Raw genomic sequence first — 17,196 nt, 5'->3', positions numbered from 1 at the left:
CCTTGGAATATCTTGTCAGCAAGAAAGGCTTTGAGCTTACAGTGAAAACAGGAAAGAGCCAAGAGGGACCTTTGTTTTCGATGGCCCAATGTTTCTCATTTGGTGTGAACCCCAAGTCGTCCACCGAGTACATTGAAGGTATGCTTGGGCACATCTTAGATGTCTTCTTGAAGTATATGCCTGAAGCCTTGTGTGAAAAAGAAACCAACAATGATGATTCAATTTTGCATTGCTGTGCCAAGCAATGCAGCTCTGATTCATGTTCCAGGGCTCTCTTGAAGACTTTGTTGTTGAAGATCAAGGAGAGTGATAAATTTTCAGCCGAGAAAGAAGAAAATTTGTTATCATCAGTGAACAAGAAAGGTGATACATTCCTTCATCTTATGGTGGCAGATGAGAAGTCAACTGATACTTTGAATTACCTCTTTGGAAACTTTGCGTCAGCCAGTGAGAAACTGTCCAAAACCAAAAACAATCAGGGCAAGACCCCACGTCAGATTGCTGTTGAAAAAAGATCTTTTGAAATGCTTAAGGGTCTTGGAGCACCAGATATAGTTATAAACAGTTTGAAAAAAGCTGTAAGTAGTGGGAACCCCCCTAAGATTTCTTATACCGCTAAGAAGTCCTCCCAGCAAAAGGAAAAAGGATCTGCAAAAAGTACAGCTGAAAAATCTTCCCAGGTAAATGGTGTGTCATCTGATAAAGACACAAATCAAAGTTGTAAGACATCCAGTGAGGAGCAGACACCTGTTCAAGCGACAAAAAGCACGTCTCCAGGAGGTCAACAGGAAGCGAGAGTGACTAATGCTGATGAGCTACAAACAGAAGGCCTCAAAATGTGTTCATGTGATCCTCCTGCCGCTGAGGTGACAGAACAACCAGCTGATTGTAGCATGCCAACCAAAAGAACAATAGAGCCTTTTCCAAAGTGTTATCCTGCAAAAGATGTAACTACCACAATGGCAGAAAAACCCAGTGCTACAACTGAGGCTGCAACTGAGAACAATGTGAATACTTCATCAGCTTCAGCTGCAGAGGAAGAAAAGATGGATGTAGACAACATTAACAGCACTCCAGATTTGCCTGATGACAAAGAAGCTATACCCTCAGACTGTAATGTTTTCCTTAGTCTTTCAAACACTGTAAGCAGCTTCTCCAAAGGGGAGCCTTTGAAGAGCAGTCAAAAGAGACCAGCTCCGGGTGCTGGAAAGGCCAGAGGTCCAAACAGGAAGAGAGTTCGTATCACTGACTTGTCATCAGATTCTGAGAGTGATGCTGAGGAGGATGCAGGCTTTGTGCTTGATGATGACTCTGATGATGACATAGAGTCTGCAGAGGAAGAGGAAGGCGATGATGAAGAAGAAGAGGAAGAGCTGGAAGATGAGGAAAAGAAAGAGAACACTGATGTTGGTGACGATCAGCAGAAGGAGAAGGAGAAGGAGAAGGAAGCAAGAGATGTCCGACTTGATGAAACTGAGATGGAGATGGAAGCAGGTGAGAATCTTCTGAATCATTTTATGAGCACACTTGTTATACAGCTGGAGTTTAGTTGAATCTAACCCACGTTCCTATTGGTTGATTTATGGTCACGAGGCAATGGCTCGATCTAAATGTCGCTCTGTCAGGCGACAATTATGCCAGGTCTTCCACTAACCAGTGGTTACTTTTACTTCTTCTTGCCTTACTACTTTGCACTAAACTTTAGCTATATAACAAAAGACTTGATAACTGGTCCCTTGGGAAACAGTTTTGTTTCCCCTCAAATCTCGATGTTTCCCTCAATTTCGTCTTGGGAAACATTGACATTCACAGGAAAACAAATTAAACTAACTGCTTCTCACAGGACGAGTAATTAAGTGTATATGGAATCCTAGAAATTGAACCCTCAAGGGAACCGAAAAAATCAAGATAGCAGGAGCTCGAGATAGTCGATAGCTAATAAATGAAAAGTACATGGAAGGGTCAAAAAATAATTTGACTTTAGGATAGCAGGGAATTCATGACAACAGAGTTCAAGATAATGAGGTTCTACTGTAGTTTTTGAAAATGAAAACAGTAGGTTTGATCTGCATTTTTTTAAATGACTTCATCCATTTTGCAATGTTTCATTTCCAATCAAACAGCATGAGCAAAACCTCAAACATTGGTCAGTTAGTTTTACCTCTGTATGTTCCTACTGAAAGCAATTCAGCAAGATAGGATGGGTGGGGTCAGACAGGTTGGCACATCATTTGCCATTTGATTATCCAGGAGTCTCCCACATTCTCCTGGTCTAGCTCCTGTGCATGCATGTCACCAAATCTCCCAAATTCCAAGGAAAGTGCTTATTTTGGCTGGTTTTAGACCATTTTTCAGGGCAGAATTTTGGAATATTTGATGCATTTTTGTTGCTAAATAGGAGGAGCTCTACTTTTAACAACATTTTTTTAGGGTCGAGAAGGTAAAAATTGGTGATCCCCCAGGTTTAATTTTATTTAGGTTGGCTTCTCTGGAATGGCAAAACTCAAAAACAAAAGCAACAATATAATTAACAGTTGCAGCACTTGCTTGTATACACCAATTATTGAATGTAATTTATTTTGTTCAAATTACAACATAAATAATGTTCTTCCTCAGTCATGACCCTCGCTGAACGCTTGATTCCAAAAATTTGATTGATATTAGCGTCTCAGGGAAAATCTCAACAGAGAGAAGGGGGACACTCCTGGGGCCCCTCTCCAAAATTTACCAAGTTGCTTCAAAAAGTACTGGAGCTAAGTGCAGGCCTAATGGGTCAGACTTTACCTTACGTTTATTAAGTGGGTCTAATTAATTTTTTAAGTCTGGATGTTTTCAAAGTAGAGAATTAACCCTGAATTTTCTTTCTTTGTTTGGTTGCAGCACCTAAGCACACGCCGTTTTGCGGCAGTAATTGCACATTTCAACACCACAAGCTCCTGCTAAGCCTCCTCAAGTGTTCCAATTACAATTATGGCGCAGCTATAGCTTATCTAGACTCCTTCATGAAACAAGTTAATGAATACGTGAATCAACTGGGAAAGTTCTCTTGTGTACGCGCTAATGCCGACATCCCTGACCCGGTCGCTTCCTTTAAGTATCCCTTGGTCCACTGGGCCTGCGTCCTCGGCAAATTCAAAGTGCTGGAGAGGTTGGCAGCCATGAAGGAATTCAATCTAGGCGTGCAGTCTGAACGCACTGGAGAGACCGGGCTGCACCGAATGCTGCTGTCCCTTGACCGGGCCATGGTACGGAAGAAAAGCCCCAGCAAGACCATTTTAGAGGTCTTTTCAAAGACACTGAGAACGCTAACAGAAAACCTTCCAAGACTTATCACGATTTGTAACAAGGAGGGTGACACGCCCTTTCACTGTTTGGCAAAAGTGATCCTCGATTGTACGGGCGAGCTGGAGAGAATGAACACGTATGAAGGTTATTTTGAACGTTTGGTTAAAGAGTTGACCCGTCTGAGATCAACCGGAAAACTCACGCCGGATGTTGTACGAGAACTTCTTTTGAAGACCAACAACAGCCAGGAGACGTTTCTGCACATCTTGGCCTGCAGACACGGGGTGGGGCATCGCGTTATAAAGAGCGTCCTGAAAAGCATCGACCCGGAAATCATGGAAGTCCTTAAGGAAACTGTTGACGCCCAAGGCAAAACCCCGTCTGATCTCGCCGAGGATTTGAGCTCGTACGAAATGGCGGCAATTCTTCGGCCACGGGACCAAGATTGGAACAACGTGGGTGGTAATGATGACCCTGTGGAGGAGTTCCCTGAGGAGGGGCTTCCCCAGGGGGAGCTCCCTGAGGAGGGGCTCCTTGAGGAGGAGCTCCCTGAGGAGAAGCTCCCTGAGGAGGAGCTCTCTGAGGACGAGCGCCCTTTGAAGGACCTACTGCAGACCCCTGAAAAAGATGCCCCACCAGACTCTTCGCCCATACATTCACCACCAGCTACCCTTTTTCACCCTATGGAGTATGCAATGAGTCCCGTCATTCCAGATGGCGCTGCTGCTCGTGTCAGGCTGTTTACAGTCAAGAAGGAACCTGGAGAAGGAGGTCATTTAACGGCGCCTTCTAGAGAAAGCCCAGTCATAGTCAACGACTTGCCTTGTCCTTCTGACATTTCGGATAACACGCCATTGCCTCCGGTCGTGAAGACGTCGCCCGGAAAAGCAAGCTCTACGTCACTTCCGCCAGCTGATGACGGCATGGTCGTTGCGGCTTCCTGGTCAGCCAATGGTAACTCTGGAAATAACACTGAGTCTGCGACAACCAATCACATTAAGGTTACCAATGTAGCACACCCTACAGCAAATCAGAGTAAGAACAACAACGAAGAGTCTTCCATTATCTCCGGTATTAGGACCATGCCTCGATCTGAGAAGAAGAACTTCTTGAACTCCTTGCACGCCAAGTTTCAACAGGAGTTGGTCCAAGCTCGGAGGGGTCTGGAGGAGAAAGAGGAGGCCCTCGCGCAAGTGCGTCAGCGGATTACCAACACGGAGGAACGGAGACAGAAGCTGCTACAAGAACTCCAAGAAACCTGGAACGAGATGACTGAGGCCACGCGAGACGAAGGTATGCTACAGGCGGAAATTACGGCGAAGAAAAGGGATTGCGAAAGATTCGAAGCGGAGCTGACCAAGTATGAGGCTTCGCTGAAAGCGATAGTTGAGTAACTTGTAGACAAACCTTAACTTCGATATTTCAAATACAGTGAAAACCCACGTGTAAGAACCTAATGGCGGTTTAGGAACCTGCTGGCAGAAATTTGCAATTTTAATACCCAAAGGTATAAGAACCTGTTTAGCAACAAGATCAAGCAGGTTCTAATACGCGGGTTACAGTTAAATTATGGTAAACATTTTAACCAAGGAGTGGGACTTTCAGATTGAAAATTTATATTACAAGAAAATACCTAATACAGTTGTGAATACATACTGTACATTTAAGGACCAAACCAAAGTTTACTTATTTTTCTGGTAATCAACAGCTATATCTCCTTCATAGAAATTAAGACCTAATTAAGAACCTATTTAGCCTAAATTGCCAATAGCTATCCCGAATTGCAAGAACCTATTTTGTAAGTCTTCAAAAAATGTAGTTTCTTACACGCGGTTTTTTGCTGTACACTGCAGAACTTTAATCCTCTTTTGTGTTTCGACTTGAAATCGTGAATTTACTTTCAATGTAACTCGTCTTTCTCCGCATAGGTCTTGGAGCATTTCTAAGCTCTATATGACAACTGCAGTTGAAAGCCCTTCGGTTTGACCATAGCGGGTCTATTTCAGAGAAGATGTCTGAGTTAAGGAGCAACGACGCCTATTTATTGCATTAAGGCTTAATGCGTCCCATGGCGCGAAAGGGCTGGTGATGATTTAGCGGAATAGGACTGTATTTATACATTGTATATAGTCAGAAGTTTAAAATACTATAAACTTCTGATAAATTGTAAATATACGTTTGTTTCTTTTATCCTCGCCGAGAAAGACTGTTTACGACACGGGTTCGCCAAATTACATTCGTGATAAGAATGATGTTTTTAATTCTCTGGTCGTTGCTTTCTTTCTTCGCTTTCGCAGTGTATTAATTGGGAGTAGTTGCAGCCTGGAAGCCTTTTTTGTCCTGTATCCAACTGGCGAATTTTTTCATGGGCAAAGTATTAAGAAAACTTATTTCTTATTTCAAACATGAGTTAAAATCTTCTCACATGACTCCAGCGTAGGCTAGGGCTCAAGTTAAAGGAGCCTCAGTACCTCAAGGTTGGCGCATCTTTCGCATTTTTCAAGTTCGTCATTTGTAATCCATGTTAATCCTTTCCATCCTTAAACATTTTTGTTCTTGTATGGTTTATTATTATCTCTTTAATGTTTTTCTATCTTAGTAAACTACTCTTTTCAGGTTTCCTCCAATTTAAAGGTAATTTTGTACGTGGCCAAAATAACTCAAAATAACGTGACTGAGCTCCTTTAAGTCATTGCCGATTGCTAGCATTGAGTACTAACTCAAAAAAACTGTTGATAAATAATTGTCAGTGATCTTACGTTTTGTTACAGTGTGGAAAAGGCTAACATAGTTCTTTATTTGTTTCAGTTTTGTCCGCAGAAATGTCTTTTATTTGCTTCGCTCTCCCCCAAACAATTCCAACGAGAGCTTAAAACAGGCTAGCTTTGTAAATACAGCTATGGTAATGCGCTGAATTGCACACTTTTTATGGACTTAATATATTTCTAAATTCATTGCATAGAATAAAATATGCTTTAAAAAGTTTTGTTGGTGAAGTGTGAAACATTACGCGCACGTGACAACCTCGCTTCGAGTTTGCACGTGATAGTCTAATGAAAATGTTCATCGCAAAAGAAAGATCCCCTCGTGCAACAATTTCGAAGTTTTTTCCACTTTCTCTAACAGCGAACTTACTGTTAACAGCGTTACCTTTAGTCCGGTTCTGACCCCTCCTCTGTCATGCAACGCCACGAGCGTAGCGTTGCGTGACAGAGAGAGGACCAGAACTGGACTACGTTCAGCTTTTGCCCAACCTTTTGTCGGTTGTAGATGAAAGTGAAGAATGATCATCGCAGTAAATTTTCCAATTTAAGCAATTGGAAAGAAGAAGCCTGAAAAAATCGGGGCTTCAACGGGATTCGAACCCGTGATTCTTCACTTTCATCTACAACCGCAGTTCATATATAGGGGTGGCGAATGGTAAAATCCGAGACTTGCCGAGACGCCGAGACCGTTGTTTAAAAATTCGAGACCGAGACTTACACGATTTCGGAAAATCCGAGACTCGGTGCAGAGAACTGCCGAACCCGAGACCTTAATTATGCAAAACTCCGAGTCCGAGACGTGAGATTCGTGCGCTCTTGGTCGCTTGAAACTGGATCTCATTTAGGGAAGTAGTCAAAACTAATATACAATCAATAACTTGTAGTTTATTTGAACTACCAAAATAGCAGTCACGGATAAATGCCAATTATTTAGTTATGCATTAACATTTCGACCTTTTTACGGCCTATCATGACCCGACTTTCAACTACTGTCGAGGTCACGCGCTGTCATCAACTTCCGGTCAGCTAGCTTCAAAAATCACATAGCTTCTCATAGGCGATCATCCGTTAGTCTCTTGAGCTTACTACGCGATCTAACTTCAGCTGCTAAATATTGTTTGACCTTCCGTACTGGTTGATATAACACGTTATGGACGAGGAGAGGGTGGAGGAGAAGAAGCGGCGAAAACGTAAATGTAAGTAAATTGTTAACTTTGTAATTATTCAAACATGATTATTCATGAAGACGCCCGGGCTTATTATTCTCGTGTCTCCAGAAAAAAAGATGTATCTTGACTAGCTCTTGCTATTCGTAAGCATCGATTAAGGAGATCTACATATGCATTTGCTGGTGTGCTTGTAAGGCTTTTACTCTAAAACTGTATTAGCTTGTATTTTAACCGCGCAATGAAAGACTAATGAAGCATCATAGTGGCTGTCATGGTTTGAACAAATTCGCCGGCAAATTATTTTCTTGCACAGGCCACCTGTGTGAGTAACCTATTAAAATGATAATTTCGACCGTGAAATGGATAAAACCTAGGCTCAATACTGGAAGAAGTTTGACTAGTGTTTGTAAGCTTTTGTAGACAAGCAGGCAGCACCACTGAAAATAAGCAGATGGCTGCGAAAAAACTGCATCGTTTGTTCAACCAACAGGTCTATATGCTGAGGGAAGCTCGCTGCATGTAAAACGTGGTATAAAAGTAAAGTCTTCACGTGTCAAGTGGCGTAACATGCAAGGACGAGGAGTTCGACGCATGTTAACCCCTACTGAGCATTTTGTAAAGTTCCCTGACAGTTTGCAGGTACCCATTTATACTCCTGGGTAGACAGAGGCAGTGTGAAAGGGGCGATCTGCACCGTTTACAAGGTTCTTTATAATTGGCCAAACGAAACAATAAAAAAATTAACAACAGGTTAAGAACACAAACAATACCCCTTGCCCAAAGAACAAAAGAGTTCCAGATTAACAAGAACGAATCAAAATAGAGGTTCTAAAGAAGTGCAGGCCAACTGCCGTGAAAGTAAAGTGTTTAGCTTACTCCAGAAGGCGACACCGTGCACAACTCACGAATGTGAAGTAACTTACCACAAAGGACGAGGAGAACAAAACGTTGGATTACCAAACACATAGTAAGAACACTACATAATGTAAGTAAAGCAAATTAAAGTAAGCATGCAGTTGGTCGTTTTCTTTAAGACGTCTTATTTAGAGGTTATATCTACATTTGTATTTTCTACGACCTCCAGAAGTTCTTCAGTAGACATAGCGCTCCTTTATTGCAAAGACCATTACAGTAGAATATTGTGTTTGTTTTGCGAAACGGTATTCTACAATAGCTTAGAATACACCGTCTTAGACACGCCGGTATATTCCAGACTACAATGATATCGCACGTCCTTAGGCTAACCACTTATAAAATCTAAATCGAGTTACTTGATTTCTTTGACTTAATTGGCTAAAAATACAGTCCACCGACCATGTTTTCGTGCGATTTCAGCATCAAAGCGTGCACATGGTTATTGTCAGCGGAAACCTGATCAAACGAGCATGCGCGCGGGCTGAGTGAATATAATAAGAGAAGCAAAAGTAAAGAAAAGTAAAAGTTCCGTATTTGCCGCCGTTGGCGTAAACGCCATGCTTAATCTCAGCAACACTCACTCTGCTCGCTCAACGCAATACCTTCCCAGAGAACCTCTGCAAAAAAAAAGCAAATCCGAGACTCCGAGACCGAAAGAAACACATGAAAAACGAGACTTCGTGACTCGTCAGAAAAGCTTCCGAGATTTCGAGATCGGATCAAAAATTTTCGAGATCCACGATTTTCTGGGTACCATTCGCCACCCCTATATATGAATTATTTCATATAAACTTCACATCATTTCACTTCTCACGGGAAGATATGAACTCAATAAATTGACCTCGCTCCCAATGTGTGGCTTCATAGCTCAGTTGGTAGAGCATCGCACCGGTATCGCGGAGGTCACGGGTTCGAATCCCGTTGAAGCCCTGATTTTTTCAAGCTTCTTCTTTCCAATTGCTGGTTTCCAGTGTCACGCAATTCAAAATAGATCAAAATAAAAATCAAAACCGGTCAATAGATAAAGTCCAGAATCTGGGAAATGAAAGAAGGTAAATATGCAAAGACTCTCGCCAAAATTCTGGTCACAGCAATTTTTCTTATGCGAGATATGTGGAGAAATTTTTTACCCAAATTTATAGAGATTTGTATGGAGACGCCATGCTGGTGCCCATCGGTATGGGCGCCAACGTGGCGGCCGGAAACCAACAGAAACATCTGTCTGTGAGTTTTGCTACAAAAGCGTGAATTTATCCCTCGAGGAACTCTAAAACATTAAAATAATACTTTTTCTAAGACATGAACTGTTCAGATAGCCAAGTTCCCCGAAGTAAGTCACTTTTTTAACCATCATAACAGCTCTCTTGGCCGTCATGTAAGTGCCGCGTCACGCAAAAGCTTAGAAATTCAAGCGTAGTGTATCACAAAACCAAGAACCCATTCGGAGCGAAAATTTGTATGAATAGTAGTTTTCAGCTGCTCTTATACATCATTTAAGTAAAATCTCAGGAAGATCAATAGTTTTGTAGTTCGAATTTTGGTGACGTCACGTGAAAACCAGCTATTGCTTAAAGTGCACCTAACCCCAAAATTTTTTTTTCACTAAAACGAATCTAGACTTTATTTGAAGCATTTGGGCGAAGAAATTTTTGAATTTGGTTGAATCCTCGATTTTCTATGCCCTTTCAAAGTCGCGCTTGAAGTGTTTCACGACCGCGTTTTAGGGAGTCTGGGGCGGCGGTACCTGATGACGTCTACCCAGGAACCAAACACAATGGCGCCTCAGTCAACTCTCTGTATTTGCTCGAGGAAATGGAACACAAAACTAATCGTTCCGATGTATTTTGGGACTAAAACGTCCAAGTTTTGTCTCAGAATCATTTCTTTTTCGTCACTGGAGTCAGAGTTAAGTTTCGATTCGGAAGACTCCGAAATAGACTTCGATCGAGCACATTCGACAATTCGACAACTGTGAACTCACTGCTTAGAGCTTTGAGAGCAATTTACAATATTTCAAGCGACGAAGGGGAAGACTTCTTTGCGGACGAGCTGCTTGTATATTAGGAATGGACAGCTAGATACGAAGTGGAGTAGCAGGCAAACGAAAAGCAGGAAAGAAAACTCAAGGACTGCTTTGGATGGTAATTTCGTCAACTAAACATAAGATTCCCACGCGTGTTTATAGCCCGTTTACATTTGTCCTTAGCGAGAATGTATTTTATCAAGGTGTGATTGTTCTGTCAAATCCAGCTTGTGTTTTACTTTCAGTTGAATGCTTCATGTTTATAAGAGCGACGTACGTGTCGCAGTTTTCGAGACTTGATGACCTCCAAAACATTGGCTTCGATCGATTGAAAATCGTATTGTTTGAACCTGTATTTTTGAAGCTGCGGGAAGCAAGGCGGAAGGAAACATTTCATACAATTACCGATTTCACATTGTCACACGTTTTAAGTCGTAACTCCAAATAACCAATGTAAATTGTTCTCAAAGTTTGCAGCGAAATTCGTCGGATAAGCGAAAAGGATGTGTTCCCTAAGCGGTCCGCAGATAATGTTACGCGGTCATATTTTCGACGCTATTGCACAGAATCTTTGTCGCACTGCTGATTTCCAAACCTTCGAAAAACTCTGTGAGTCTAACAATTTTGTTATCATGTATTCTAAAGGATTAATCTTCGACTTTCATCTAAATCGAAAGAGAAATAAGTGTTGGTTAGCGGCGTACAGTTGCGATCTATTTACATATCAGTATAACGCTTCTTGATCATGATCGGATCACACAACTTTGTATGTTATAAATACTGCAGGATTGGAAAATATAGATTGTAGGTAGTATTTCTACAAATTTCTGGTTAGCTTTAAGCAGAAAATTTACGAAAATAGCGTTCGAAAGTCTGCGGAACAAATTCCAGTGAGAGTTCTTCAATGGTTCTCACAGATTCAGTTCGCTTGTTTCGGTTCGACAAAATCAACCATCGTTTACGTCTTTGTTGCACCATTAGCCGATCATCGTCAGTTAATTGTACAGTATATCTTTCTTTAAATCTGGAATATTGCTGCAACAGCCGATAGCACCTCTGGAAGGCGTTTCTGCGCACCTTTCGAATGTGTATTGCACCATCCTGAAGGAAATGAGAGGACGTGAGATATCCAACCTTCCTGGGTAGACGTCACAAGAGCCGCTAGACCCATTCTCCTCAAACTCGGTCGTGAAACAAAATGGCGGTGTTTTGGAGCTATTTTCGAGATTTCGTCGGGGCACAGAAAATCGAGGATTTAACGGAATCCAAACATTTTTTCGCAGAACTATTTCAAATAACAAGTAGATTCGTTTAAGCGAAAAAAAAAAATTGGGGGGTTAGGTGCACTTTAAATTGGAAAATTTACTGCGATGATCATTCTTCACTTTCAGTAATGAAATGCGTTGAACAAGCGAGAGAAAACGTGATGATAATAAAAAATAAGGACATCCTGTGAACAACATTCAAGCTGGAAGCAATTGGCCTAAACCCCGGTCCCTCTCCTGCCTCTTCATGTTCTTCCTTGCTATTCCTCACTTCCTCCCTAGCCTCTCGCCCCAGGGGCGGGGCAGAAGACTCCTGAAATTTTCGTATAGGCATCATCCAACAAAAAATGACGTCACATCCGGTTTAAACTGCGCTTCGCGGTTCGCTTCACAAAGCGAGAAAATGGTGTTTCGATTACTCGTGATTTCCCTCTATTTGTAAACCATCAGTTTCGTTTCATTTTATATTGAGTATGGAAGGATGTTGCAGACACATTACTTCGACTTCTGAAGCAAAAATTTCGGGAAAAGAGAAAAGTTTATAATTGTTTTGAAGCAAAATAACGGAGAGCCTTCCGTCATCGTCGGGCGAATTTTACACATTTGCAAAACTGGTGTTGTTCCGACTTTTGGTTCTTGTTGTTCGTGATTTAGTGATAACAATAAGTGCAATAGCCTATAATGTTAACAACAACCTGGATGAAGTATTGCTGGCCATAGTTTGCACTGTGTACTACGGGAACATAATTAACAGAAGCCGTTTAGCTCCGAAAGTCGCTGTCACCAGAGCTTTTGTTGCTCTTGGCTGACGTGTATTGGTAGAAGAGACACGCTGGATCGCATGCTGAAGGTCAGTATCCCACATTCCTACATCTCTCGTTGAAGGTTGTTGTTTTCAGTAAGATACAGTACATATGTATCGGTAGTTTGGGGTCATCAGTCTCTTTCTCTTTGGTGAGTGCTTTTAAAACGCCCAGTAAAAACTTGATTCACGGCATGGAAACTTATGCCTCGCTGGATCGAAATTCGAGCAAGATTTTTAAGTTCTAGTCCTCTTTAAAAGTAATTAAATCAATTATTCAAATCCAAGTCATCAGAGGGAATCTGCCATTGAAGCTGCCCTAAGTTAAGGTCCTGTTTATGGACCTTCCCCTTTGAAAATCGTGGGGGTGTTCTTTGAGGCAACACAGGTCCCATTTGTATGGTCTCGGGTACCCGGGATAACCCTCTCCCTGAGGCAACTTTATCAAGTGCTTGTATGAGAAAATGTAGCCCATGTAGGCCGAGTAAAAGTTGACCCCGCATGATTATTCGTAACTCTTATTGAATAATCAAATGTGCAACTATCCCTCTTTGTTTAAGTTTCCCTCACTCATTTGATCAGAGTGGGTTTTGCTGAGTTAATTTTCTCTTCTTTGATACAAATTGCTGCTTTAAATCTTAAATCTAGGCATTACGTGACACTCGCCATGCCGAGAGTTGTTCCAGTTACGCGAGCCAAAGTGTTTATGTATACTCAAAGAAAAGTTGTCGGTTACTTTAGCTGCCAAGGCGAGTCAACTTGCCCACCTGAATTGCCTCACCCCCAAGTCTGGTTCGTCATCCTCGTGTAAACGGTTGGTTGAATTTTGCAAAGAAATAAGTGAAAAGTTAGCTCCGCCAGGGTAACTCGGGGAAAGGGTTGTCTCTGGTACACAAGAGCCATTCTATTTTATTTCCATTTTCCCTCTTCCTCTTCCAACTGATTATGCGAAATATGCTGTCCGAACTCTTTATGGGTACTGGTGTTTGAGAGTCAGTCATCTTTATCACTACTGTGGAATGTACCTCACCATACAGCCACCCCCGTTAACACAGCCACCTAGTTATTATGGCCACTCTATTCTGGCTCAAACAAAAGCTCAGTCGGTCATTTTCTTTTTTATTAATTATACAGTCAGATTTTTGTGACCTGTTGGTGACCAGATTAACAGAATTCTGGCACATTGTAGGAGTAATTTATATACAATTTACAGCAAGCAACAGGCATCATTTTGTTAGTGAAGTCCCATGCATATATGTAACTCTTGATTATTTTGAGATTTTATCTTTATTATGTTATCAAGGCAATAATATTTTGATTCCTACTCCAACGGTAGTGGGGGGGAACTCTCCTCTATGTGCTATATACAGCTGGGCAGCCCCAAAGGGTATGGTTACTCAGCCGTTTTGGTCATAAATACTCTAGGGTAAGGCTTTTGCCCTCTAGTCTTTAATTTGTTATGTTTTTTAGAATAAGCTACCTCAATTTTCATCATTATTGATAAGACCATCAACAAAAGTCCTTCAAAACTTATGTTTAGGGCAACTGTAGCAGTCGCAACAGTCATAAATGGGGTAGGGAAAATCACAGATTATGGTCATGGGATGTACAAAACACATTTTCTAAGATCAGGTGTACAAAAATTATCTGATGTGAAGACTGTGCAATATATCCTGGTCAATTTCAAGTACCAAATTAAAGAAGATCAGCATGTTAGATGGGAGAGGGGAATTTTTCAAAATATCATAAACCAAAAATATATATATTTTCCAAACTCAATCATGTTAGTAGTGTTAGTGTCTATTTATTTATTTATTTATTTATTTATTTATTAATGAATACCTGTGAAGAGATAGTCATACATTCTTGCAAATATTCTGGGAGTCTCCCACATACCATTTAGATCATCCAGTCCCCCAGGAAAGTTATGAAATTTATTGTCCAAGTAAACTACTGAACCTTGGATTCCAGTGGGGACAGTGCTATTACGATGCAATTTGCAGATGTGCTACATAATATGAGCTTAACAGTTTTGTTACCATGGCAACAGACTGCATTTCAGACCTTCCCTGATATTCTAGGCTTTTCTGGCCACCTCATGGCCTTGATTAATGTTTTTCAAGCTGAAAATCACTGCATTATTGAAATTGGGTTAGAGGGGACTGGAAAAGATTGAGTTGCCAATTGGGAGATGAATCTAAGTCAGACCAAAATTACTAGAAAAAAAATTATTGATTTATTGGAGGGTTGAAATAGGATCCTGGCTATGGGAGAGTAGGAATTGGGGCTGAGGGGGGTGGGTGGTGGTGTGCTTGTGAATTTAAGAACCTCTCTGAAAGTGAAAACAAACTGTAGGTTTGAAAAGTTTAAAGCAGAGTTAAAAATTATACTTTGATATATCTTGTTTATTAAGGTGGTAATGAGCATAATACCCACTTAGGGTGAGTCATTGAAACAATGACATAATTTATGTTTGTCTTTTCTTAGGTGGTTACCTCCTGGCATATACACCCCACACAGGCATACAATGTTATGATTAGATGATGCAACCTGCTTTCCCATGTTTAACATACACATATGAGTATTGATCAGTGGACCAGTGTACAAGTGTGATTTCTCTACTGATAATGAGAATTATAATAAAGATACAAAGCCACTCTGGTGTGATTTATTTAATTATTCCTTAACGGTAAAGTGAACCAGTTAAACCAAAGGTTGCACTCTGTAAGATCAGGTGTACAAAAATTAAATAGAAAATTTCACTACATCAATTTTATAAATTAAGTATACTTCTTTGCAAAATATAGTTGGTATTTTGTTGCACTGGTAAGAATATAATTTGGAAATTTTTTATGGGAAATGTTTCCATTTAAAAATGTAGCTCAGATGCCACAACTATAGTTCTCCTTTCTGTGGTGTTTTCTTTTGTGGTAAATTGCGAAAACAAATTATGTTGACCTACATGTAAGTTAAGAAAATGTACAAGTATTAGCTCTTCTGAAAAAAAAAGTTAATTTGTTGTTGTTTCTTCCAGTTCATTTTTTCCTTGAACATTTTTATTTTCCTAATAAGTAGTTTAGCTAGCCATAAAAATGTTTTGTTGTCTCTGAGACCATTTTCAAGATAAAAAAGTGATTTGTATATAAAATTTGAATTTTTTTGGGGGGGGGGGTGGGGGGGGGACCTTTTCAAAATTTCCCTACAAAGATCACAAGGTACAAGGGAAGAAGCAAAAATAGAATTTTAAGTGTTAAAACATATGTTTTCATCATCAGTTTGGGCCTCTCTGTGAAGCTGCATAGTATACTTGAGGATCATGTTATACCCATTTTAATTCAGAATACAAATGGAAACTTGCATTGACAATCACTTAATCTCTTGGCACTGTTTTGTTTTTTAATAATTGCCTTTTTTCACAAAACAATAATTTGAACATCTTTGTTTCACAAGCTGGGAGGGGGGGGGGAGGGGTATTCTACAAAGTTTTAAATGGAAAGGCCTTATCTCAAGGTCCATTACCCCTTACCCTTTTGTATACATTTGTACCATTTTGATAGAAATGGCACCTCTTTTGTCGACCTTACATTGCAAAAGGGTAAATGTACCCCTTTAACAAACCTATTTAAGAATACTGCATCCCTTTTCTATTCCCTTGGAAAGAAGTTAATAAATAATATTATAGAATCTCTTCATTCTGGCTGAGGAGAGTAAATGAGAGCTTTTCAACAACATTTTAGAACCAGAAGAATGGAATCCCTAAATGACAGATTTTCCTACCCTTTCATACACCTCAACTTGTGAAATCCCTATCATTAAGTTTATACCTGAAGCCTGAAAAAGGTACTCATCGTGAGCTGAGCCTCCCCATATAGGTCATTACAGAGAGCCTTCCCACATACACAAGTCAGGAACTCTTGACAAGTACTGTAAGTAGATGCTGGCTTTAAGACTGGTCTGAGCCAGCTTCTTCAGTTTTTTAGCACAAACTTGTTGCTCTCTGTCAATTTCTAGCACAAATCCTTTTCTTTGCTGATCTGGTCCAAGTTCACAGACACTAGCATCACTCTCACGACACTGACTCTATCAGTGTCACTCACAGTCTGATTCTTCCGTTTCACTGCACCATGCTTCATCATCACCCATCATTGTCAGACATGAGTTCATTAGCTCGTAAAATTCACCAGCCTGGCAGTGTCACTGTTGCTATTGCCTGTTCCCAGACTTCCTTTTATGGCTAGGTGTAGGGGCATGAAATTTCACTACTGTTTACGAACAATTTGTTTAGATGGCATATTGACAGTGATGAATTACTGAAAATTGTCAGTATTGCTAGTGTTCTCTCGTTTCCTTAGGGATTGAAATATCTTGACGTAAGATTACAAAGAGAAAGCTCACTGAAATAGAATGCACAATTTTTTAGTAACCTTTCAAAATGGGTTGCCAATATGACAGGGATTAATAGATGAGGAACTTGGTCTGCAAACAGGGCAAATGAGAGGGTTTGAAGAAATTAAAGGTGCTGCTTGACCTCAGTTAGGGGGGGGGGTATTGGAACTTAGCGCTGCTGACGTCGAACACTGTTGAAACGGAAAAATAAATTTGATTATAAATGAGAAAAAAACACGACATGTCCAAATTACTTAATCGCCGTTAAAACTAATCCTCTTGCTTTTTTTTTAAGGGGTTCACGGCCTGCCTGTAACGAAGCGTTTATCAATTAAGGGATTGCTTAGGGAAAACATATCTTGTTTAAGATTCTTAACCAATCGTAACATATTTTATGGCATCAGTTTGAGTCATGAGCAAACACACGAGTTTGTGTTAGTGTCGATCGGCAAGAAAGTTCTGCAAAGCGCGTTATGTGTGTGGGTCTATTCTTGCAGTGATACGATTAACAGCACTCAAGTACTCTCGAGTGTTTGGCAACAGTAAATTTTAAAAAAGGCGCTTCTGTTAATAAGGTTCCCCCATG

General features: G+C 40.6%; 1 protein-coding gene across 1 annotated transcript in view; it reads left to right on the top strand.

The window, feature by feature from the left end:
* LOC145462923 (uncharacterized) overlaps positions 1-7,478 on the top strand; it is a 14,910-nt gene extending 7,432 nt beyond the window's left edge. The window contains exons 2-3 of the mRNA XM_081446593.1: positions 1-1,494; positions 2,881-7,478. The exon at positions 1-1,494 is cut by the window's left edge and continues 307 nt beyond it. Of these exons, the coding sequence (XP_081302719.1) occupies positions 1-1,494; positions 2,881-4,679 (3,293 nt within the window). The 3' untranslated portion in view covers positions 4,680-7,478. The remainder of the gene's footprint in view (positions 1,495-2,880) is intronic.
* Positions 7,479-17,196: the final 9,718 nt, after the last annotated feature.

Source organism: Orbicella franksi, chromosome 12, assembly GCF_964199315.1.
Source record: "Orbicella franksi chromosome 12, jaOrbFran1.1, whole genome shotgun sequence".
Classification (NCBI taxonomy): domain Eukaryota; kingdom Metazoa; phylum Cnidaria; class Anthozoa; order Scleractinia; family Merulinidae; genus Orbicella; species Orbicella franksi.
Note: the sequence above shows the minus strand (reverse complement) of the source record. Positions and strands in the feature narration are given on the sequence as shown.